Source organism: Capsicum annuum, chromosome 6 (genome assembly GCF_002878395.1).
Source record: "Capsicum annuum cultivar UCD-10X-F1 chromosome 6, UCD10Xv1.1, whole genome shotgun sequence".
Classification (NCBI taxonomy): Eukaryota; Viridiplantae; Streptophyta; class Magnoliopsida; order Solanales; family Solanaceae; genus Capsicum; species Capsicum annuum.
This window is the reverse complement of record NC_061116.1, coordinates 161044134-161053713: the sequence shown is the minus strand read 5'-3', so window position 1 is coordinate 161053713 and position 9580 is coordinate 161044134. Positions and strand designations below refer to the sequence as shown.

The 9580-nt window shown below is 32.5% G+C and overlaps 1 protein-coding gene and 1 pseudogene across 1 annotated transcript; both read left to right on the top strand.

Annotated features, from left to right (window-relative positions):
• The first annotated feature begins 2848 nt into the window (after positions 1-2848).
• Positions 2849-4303, top strand: LOC124885207. The gene is made up of 3 exons (XM_047414446.1): positions 2849-3097; positions 3498-3834; positions 3882-4303. The coding sequence occupies exons 1-3, from the start codon at positions 2849-2851 to the stop codon at positions 4301-4303; spliced, it is 1008 nt and encodes a 335-aa protein (XP_047270402.1).
• A 1364-nt stretch (positions 4304-5667) lies between these two features.
• On the top strand, positions 5668-7934 carry LOC107874135 (annotated as a pseudogene).
• The last annotated feature ends 1646 nt before the right edge of the window (positions 7935-9580 follow it).

Genomic DNA, 9580 nt, shown 5'->3' with positions numbered 1-9580 from the left:
AAAACATTATGTTTAAGAAGAAACCACATTATAATTTATTATTTTTTCTTACAGAGATAATTATCCACGGGAATCCACATACACCTCTTTATAAATGAATCTTACTCTTTAATTTTATCATTCTTTAACCTTTTTAAATTTTTTTAAATGTATTAATCATAAATAATAATAAAAACTTATTAAATTCAATAGGAAAATATTATAAATCTATATGATTAATATAATTTTTTTAAATAATAATTAAAAATATAAAAATATGTCATCGAACGTATTAAATTATATTTTTTAAGCCATTCATTAAAAATATGTACATTCGTGTCACAATTATAAATAATTTTAATCATCTATGTCATTCCCTTTAAAAATAGTTCATTTTTATGTTCTATTTAATGGTGTTTTTAATGTCATAAATTACTAAAAAATGAATTAAAAACTCAATGATCATTTCTGTATCAACAGTTTCAAAACGAAGTATTAATTACATATGTTCTCCTATTATTTCTTAATCAAATAACAATTTTTTGAATAAATAACAAAATTTAATTATTTTTTTCTATATATAAATGTACAATTATTTATTTTTGAAAAAAGACGTTGTAATTTATAATTATTTGAAATAATATGTTATTTATCCTATGTATTACACGGTTACATATACTAGTATATTCAAAAAAATGGAGGGAGTAATGTTAGGTGTGTTTGCCAGTCTTCAGATGTATTCAACAACAACTGCAATTGCTAAGTTTATAAGTTAACAAAATAAGCTGCTTTCACGATGGTTGGTCGACGGTAAGCAAAGGGGTCACAGGCAGGGAGCAAAAGCCTTCGGAGAGATGGTCTCTTATGTCAAAAAATAATTCATTTTTTGTCACCCGTTGAGTTTATAGTGACGTTTTTCGTGTTCTTTCTATTCACTCATTTTTTTTATTCCTACGATTTTGTCTGAATATCCAGGGGCAGATCCACGTGTCATCGTAAGGGTGCACGTGCACCCGATAACTTTTTAAAAGAATTATATATATATATGTATGTATGTATAGATATCCTAATAATGTTAATATAATATATTATGCACCCTCAATATCGAACAGTGTCTTGGTGCACTTCTAAACTCAGTTGTGCGCGTTATTGATTGCCTCGACATTGCAGGTTTGATCCTCATGGGGTACTACTTTTCTCTACAAATTTCTTTACTTGCCAACTCATCTGGAGCTGACCCACTACACCATTATTTTAAAATAAATTTTAATATATATTATTTTAATTAATTAAATTAATAATCTACAGGAATGTTCTATTCCCAATTCCCAACCCTACAATGTGTTTTCCTTCCCCAAATCCCTAAAAGCTAAATTATTTTTCCCCAAAAGCAAAAGCCTTCCCCCTCCCCCCAAGCTCCAAGCCAGGAAAAATCGTGACTTGAAAATACTACAGCGGCCAAGTGCCAACGAAAATACGGTGTCATTCTGGCAAACAACTATATAAGTCAGATTTTATCTCTATCTCTATTGTATATTATTTTTGTCTTCAAACATAAAGAGTATTGTATATTATTTTTGTCGTGAAACATAAAAAGGGGTGTAATTTTTTTATTGAAATTGTCATATTTTATTTGTTTTATCTTATGAATATAGGGGATGTGATTCCTCCATTACATATCATATCATTTTTGTTATTTTATAAGGAGGGGTGTGATTCTCCTATTGAAATTGTTTGTGCTTACTTATTTTTTCGAGGGGTGTGATTCCTCCATTACATATTATATCATTTTTGATGTTTTACTAAAGGAGGGGTGTGATTCCTCTATTGAAATTACTGTGTTTATTTTTTTTGGAAGGGGTGTGATTCCTCTATTATATTTTATTTGTTTTGTGATATGGAAGATGGGGTGCGATTCCCCTTAAGCAATGTTATATTTACTTAAATTCGTGATGAAATTTTCATTTTGTAGGAATTTTTTATTGGCTATTGTGAATCGAAATGGATAGATATTTTTCTCCTTAACCAAGTTTTAGTTTTAAAGACAATACTCCCCGTCTTATAGAAGAGTTTGATGTGAATTCACTTAAATCCGATCCTGAAGAAAGAAAACCAATTCATGAATTTCACTCTACGATATGAAATCAAGTGAGAAGACACTATATTCAACAAGGACCTTGTCAACCGATTCTTTCTCAATTTCCTCAAACTAGAATTGGGACAAAAATGCGTCAATTTAATTCGACATGGTATGAGAATTCATATTTTAGGTGGATGGAGTATAGTGTGAAGAAAGATGTTGTGTTTTGCTTGTGTTGCTATTTATTAAAAAATGATTATGTAAAGGGCAATGCATATGACTTTTTCATGAAAACTGGCTTTAATTCTTGGAATCATAATTTAGAACGATTTCAATTACATGTTGGTGAAGTGAATAGTATCCACAGAAGATATTTCAATAAGATGCTAGATTTTGAGAATCAATCTCAATCAATTCAAGTTACTTTGAACAAGTAATCTAAGAAAATAAGAAGTAAGCATCGTACTCGTTTAGAGGCATCAACTAATACGACAAGATTTCTCCTGGAATTCGGATTGTCTTTTCGAGGTCATGATAAAAGTGAATCTTCCCAAAATAAAGGCCTTTTTCTAGGTCTTTTGAAATGATTGGGAAAAATGCTTCCCGATCTAAATAAAGTTATTTTAAAACATGCTCCAAAAAATGCTATGATGACTTCTTCAAAAATTCAAAAGGATATTGTGAGTATTTGTGCACAAGAAATCGTGAAAGCTATAATTGATGACTTGGATGGAGATTTTATTTGAAGTTTTAGTTGATGAATCCAAGGATATATCACACCATGAACAAATGGACATTACGTTGAGGTATGTTAACAAAAAAGGTAAAGTGAATGAACGAGTTATTGCGATTGTTCGTGTTGGTGATACATTGATAAAAACATTGAAGGAAACAATATGCGTGGTGCTTATGAGAAATTCTTTAAGTACATCTAAAATATGTGGACAAGGCTATGATGGGGCTAGTAACATGCAAGGAGAGATGAATGGTCTTAAAGCTTTGATTTGCAAGAAACTTTATCGGCATATTGCATCCATTGTTTTGCTCACCAATTACAATTGACACTTGTAGTCGTTGCCAAAAAACATTTGCTTGTGGATGATTGTTTTACTATTATTACTAATGTGTTGCTTGTGGAGCATCATTTAAGCATAGAGATCAACTTCAAGACCATCAAGTAGAAATGTTGGAGCAACTACTAGAAAGCGGTAAAGTTCAAAGTAGAAAAGGGTTAAATTAAGAACGAGGACTTCAAAGGCCAGGTGACACTCGTTGGGGATCACATTTTATAACATTGGATAACTTCATTGTTTTATTTTCATCTATAACTCATGTGCTTGATGCGGCTCTAATCTCAATGATAGATTGCAAGCAGGAGCTTTTTTTTACTATGATCAATGAATTCGAATTTTTTTTCTTGCTTTACTTGATGTTGAAGATATTGATGATGAATGAGATGATTGCATCATTACAAATAAAAGAGCAAGATATTGTCAATGCTATGATATTTCTTGACATTAATAAGACAAGATTGCAATTGTTGAGAGATGATGGATGGAATGCTTTGATGAGTGAAGTTTATGTATTTCGTGATAAATATGACATCTTGGTACCTAAGATGGATGATTTTTATCTTCCCGGGAAGTCAAAGCGTAGGCCTTCTAGTGTTACTTACTCACATCACTTACGTGTTGAACTCTTTTATGCTATAATTGACTTGCAACTTCAAGAGCTTAGTAATCATTTTGATGTTGTGAGTGGTAACTTGCTTATTGGTATGTCAATCTTGAATCTATCTAATACTTTTGCTAATTTTGATAAGGAAAAATAATGATATTGGCCAAACATTATCCAGTTGAATTTGGTGAATCAAAGCTTCGGGAGCTTAGTTACCAACTTAATACTTTCATTATACACATGCGACATGGTGATCCTATATATTCTAATTTGAAAGGAATTGGTGATTTGGCAGAAGCACTAGTTAATGGAAATCTTGTGGAGACTTATTCTCTTGTGTACTTAGTTGTGAAGTTGACCTTGATTCTACCAGTAGCTACTGTAACTGTAGAAAGAGCTTTTTCATCCATGAAGCATATCAAGAATGAATTGCATAGCAGTATTGGTGATGCATTTTTAAGTGATTGTTTAGTTTGTTACATTGAGAAGGATATATTTGTAAATATAAGCAACGATGCAATCATTGACCGTCTTCAGAATATGAAAATGTGTCGATGTCTAGTATGAAAGGATGATCTACTTTTGTAATATTAGTATTAAATTAATAATATTTAATCATTTTAAAATTTATACTTTGCTCATAATTTTTTGTAATTTTTAAGTCAAAGAATTGTATGCTAAATTTTGTAGTTGATAATTGACACGACTATGTTAAAGATAATGGTGCACTCCCTAACTTCAAATCCTGGGTTCGCCTATGTAAATACCACCTTTATTCTAAAGGATGATTATCAGAGTGAGCTCAATATATATGAATTACGGGGATGGAATAACAGTTGGATTGTTAGAACATCCTATCCTCTTTTTCGGCTTCATTGGAATTACTTTTTCCTATTCTCGGTGTTATCAAAATGCTACTAGTAGTATTTATTAGAATATCATATCTCTCTCTCTAACAAAACGGGTATCTTCGTTAAGTTCAATTCATTTATAGCATACGTTTAATGTACATAAATAATCACAATCTAATTTCTCTTATTCGTTTTAACCGCTAAACTTTAAGAAGAATATTTTTAATCGGTGCTAACATCTAATAAGTATTTTGTAGGCCTGATGTATCTCCTCCTTCTCCTTACAGGTGATTATGAAAGAAGGAACCAAGAAAAAGGTATCAACAAAAAGTAAAATAAAAGTTAATTTATTTCGACAAAAATTAAAGAACTACATTTAAAGTTTCATAAGCACCCTTAAAGGAGAAGGAAGACTAGAATGCCTACATACATACATGCATATATTATATTGAATTTATTAAGGTTTTCATTTTCGGAACATCCAATACCAAATGAATGTGCAAATCGCTACTTCATGGACTATGCCATAAGCTTTGTTGGTTTACGAATGAGCATTTTAACTGAGGTTTCTAATTTGTTCTCTTATGTTATTCTTGTTGAAGCAAATCTGGACCAAATTCTCTCACAATGTTTTGAAGTGCATGATTTAATATTGTGAATAAGACATGAGCTCATAGAGATAGAATCCTGAGACATGAATTTGTACATCAATTGACAGCATCATGGCAAAAATGTACACGTACGGACCCAGTGTAATCTCCTTCTTCCTTCTCTCTCCTGAAGGTGAAAAAAATATTCACAAAAAAGTGAGATATTTTTCATCTTTAATATATTTTCCTGAACGTTCCCAACATGTCAGTGATGAAATTTAAGATTCACCAAACAAAAGTTAAAGAGGCAAAACAACTTTGGTTGTTATAAATTGGAGGAGACAAAGGTAGTGAGATGCACAAAACTTTCATATCTTAGAGACCATTTCAGATAGAGCTCTCTCTAGCTCTAAGAATGGGAATTCAAAGGGTACGTAGAATTCATGCTCATTTTTTCTAGTACTTCTTTTAATATCACTGTTATGTCTATCTCAAGTTAAAATGAAGGCGACTGAAATTTTTGTGTGGTTATTGAGAAGGAGTTTGACTCAATGGTAGTTACAACAAAAAGTGAAATCAACTCACCATCGTCCCCAAGGGAAAATATGCGTCTCAGTGTGGTGGAACCCAATGCTAAAGATGAAACATCTTCCCACGAACTGGAAATGATTTTGACTAACATATTGGTACATTGTCCCAGAGACAAAAATATCATATAGGTAAGTAGGTATACAATATATTTTATAAATGTTGCCAGTTATAACTTTTATACATAATTAAAACAAAGAATTAGTGAGGTAAGGCCTCTAGACAGTAAAACTGCAGACTTGAAAGAAAAAGTACTCTCAAACCTTTGGGTGTAAATTACTCGATGAAGTCATTTAAACTATATATGTATATACCTATTCTTTCGTCACACAAACTCACTCTCCCTAAATTGTTTATTTACAGGTTATCCAGTTCACACATGTTATGAACATCATGCCGCTTTAGCACCACTTTTGGAATTCTTCTTGAACAATTGTGGAGACCCCTTCACTCATCACCCTGCGGATTTCTATTCAAAAGATTTTGAAGTGGCTGTTTTAGATTGGTTTGCACAGCTCTGGGAAATTGAGAAGGATGAATATTGGGGATACATTACCAATGGCGGTACCGAGGGAAATCTCCATGGCCTTTGGTTGGGTAGGTATCACTTCCAGAAGCGGATCTAGTCTTTGGGCTATGGGTTCATCTGAATTCAATATTTTCAATGCGGAATATATATAAATATGCATATGTAAAAGCCACTAAAATATTAGTAATAGTTATTAAGTCTAAACGCATAAATCATAAAATTTAATTAGTTCGGTGCTAAGAACTTTCTAGATTGAATTTATCAAGTTTAAATTTTTAATCTGTCTCAGATCATTTCCCATCTCAATTGAGGGACCAAATATCTTCAAGTTCTAATTCAAAAAGTGTATTTGCTGGTTTAAAAGGATCCCAATTCCATGTATCTGCTTAAGTTAACAAAATTCACGTGGAACAGAGCATTAGCATTGAAGAGTTGAACAAATTTCTCGCGAATTTTTGACGTTGAATAATTTCAAGACATATAAAACCTACAGTATATCTACCAAGGATGTACCGGAGATGTTCAAATGATGTGTTTCACTTTCACCATTTGAGCAGAAGAGAGCTACTTCCCAGTGGGATATTATACGCATCTAAAGATTCACATTACTCAATTTTCAAAGCAGCAAGAATGTACCGGATAGAGCTTGAAACAATTAACACTTTAGTTAATGGGGAGATTGATTATGCAGATTCGAGAACAAAGTTACCTCTTAACAAGAGCAAACCAGCCATCATCAATATCAAAATTGGTAAATATTCTTAGATCCTTAAAATCTGAAGATTCACTTTGTCAAGTAGTCTATTACTTTATCTTCTAACTACACGTTTAATTTGTAGGAACAACCTTCAAAGGAGCTATTGATGACCTCGATTTGGTTGTACAAACACTAGAAAATTGTGGTTATTCAAATAACTGGTATCACATTCGTTGCGACACAGCATTATGTGGGCTAATTCTCCCCATTATTAAACATGTAAGCGTACTGTTTTTCATTATATTTTGTTTCAAAAAAATTCCATCAAGGGATTTAATGCTCTTTATGGTATAATTTTACAACAGGAAAAAATAATTATCTTCAAGAAGTCAATTGGTATTGTTTCAGTTTCAGGCCACAAGTTCTTGGGTTGTCCAATGCCTTGCGGAATTCACATAACAAGGAAAAGTTGTGTTAGTTGCCTCTCAACAATTGAGTATATTGCCTCTGCAGATATTGCAGTTTCTGGTGGTCGAAATGGCTTGACACCAATATTTGTGGTACAGTTTAAGCAAGAAAGGCCATGTCGGATTGCAACAAGATTCGAAAATGCCCAATATTTGAAAGACTTGCTTCATAAAGCAGGAATTAGCTCTATGCTCAATGAGTTTAGCATTACCGTAGTTTTTGAACGGCCTTGTGACCATAAACATAAATTCAGTCGTCGTTGGCAACTGTGTTACTTAAGAGACATGTCACATGTTGTGCTTATGCCAGGCATCACAAGAGAAATCATAGACAGATTCTTCAAGGATCTAATGCAAGAGAGGAAAAAATGGTACCAGAAAGGAAAAGCTCTGCCTCCTTGCCTAGCAGATGATTTGGGCTCTCAACACTCTATGTGCTCCTATAACAATATGGATAAGTGAATTCCTTGGCAGCCATGATTTAAAATGGACATGATTATATTGTATGCTTTATGCTCGAGTGATTCAATAAAATTTGTGATTTAAAACCAACTAGAGTTTTAAAATAATTTTTTTTATATATTTTAATTTAAAATTTATTTTTCAGCATTTTGAAATGCGAAGTTTCTTGTCTTGGATTTCATCATCATCTTAACTAGAGTTTTAAGGAACACTGTAAATTTAATACACTATGAGATACACAGCAAAATAATAATCTAATTAATAAAGTAAAATGATGATTTTCCGACTAATTGAAAAACAAATATAAGGAATAGCACTAACTGAACGTCTATGATAACAATTGATATATGAAGTCAATCCCTAAGAAAGAACGACATGGAATAACTAAAGATAGCTTAAAGGAAGAAAATAAATATTGTCTAGAACTCAAGCTTGAAAGTAATTGATGTCAAGTTGAATTAGAATTATAATGTTTCTAACCTCACAACTTTTTTGTAGTCACAATAACCACTTGACAAAAGAATTAACTAAAAATAAGGAATGGGAACCGCCTATTCTATAAATAAGACACTACGGAAAAAAGATCCTACCAAGAAAAATAAATAAGATGTTCCTTCTTGGAAAGTAATAATAGTAAACATCCTTAGAAAAGGAAACAAGAAACAAGTCCTACTTATTACAAGGAATTAATATTCTCTTTGGCTCGGTCCAATCAATCCCCAAGCTTCCTAATATGATACTGCCTGCGTTCAATTTTACATCTCATCTTTTGACGAAATACGAAATTCAAGTAATTAGTGATTTTGTGAAGTTTATCATATTATTATTTTTAGAAAAGTAAAAAAAAAGTAAAAAAAAAAAGAGGTGCGACCAATAAAGATAATTAAAAAAAATGTGTTTTTAAATAGTTATCAAATAATAAAAGATGATATTCTTTTTAAAACATATCAAAAAAGAAAATATGCCATATAAAATAAAACAAAAGGAGTAATATTTAAATGAATCATCAGGGCCGCTCCTCCGAGATCATGCAATTCCTTAATGTGCAATCCTTGAATGTCTTCTTTTTTTTAAAAAAATAAAAAATAAAACCTAGTTTTCATTCTACCATGTCATGATGCACATTCGCCTTGACATGGGCTAGACAAGCAATGTGTTGCTATATTGACTATATGATCGTGTGCAGCTGATGATGACCAAGGAGTTGCAACGTCGGCAAGGCAGCCTTAGGCATAATATGCGACGGCAGACGCATGGCACCCGTGCGGGCATGTGTGCAGGCAGTGGCATAGGCATGACATCGACACTAGCATGACATTGTATGGCATGACACGTGCGGTGGCATGACACATGCGATGGCATGACACAGACGAGGGCTTAAGACAGGTAGTGGCATGGCCTAGGCAGTGGCACGACACAGGCACATACAGTGACATGACACAGGTAAGCATGACTGTGGCTGGAAGGCATGGCAATACTGAAGCTGAAATATTCTAAGTGTTGGAAGCTGAAAATATTCCAAGTCTTGAAACATGGCAAATTCGGCTAAGGGGCAAGGCTGCTCATATGTTTGTCACATGGGGCAGTTGCATTTTAAAATTTGAATGTTTATACATGTGGTATTTTTAGATTTGTTTTAGAATAATTTAGATAAGTCAGT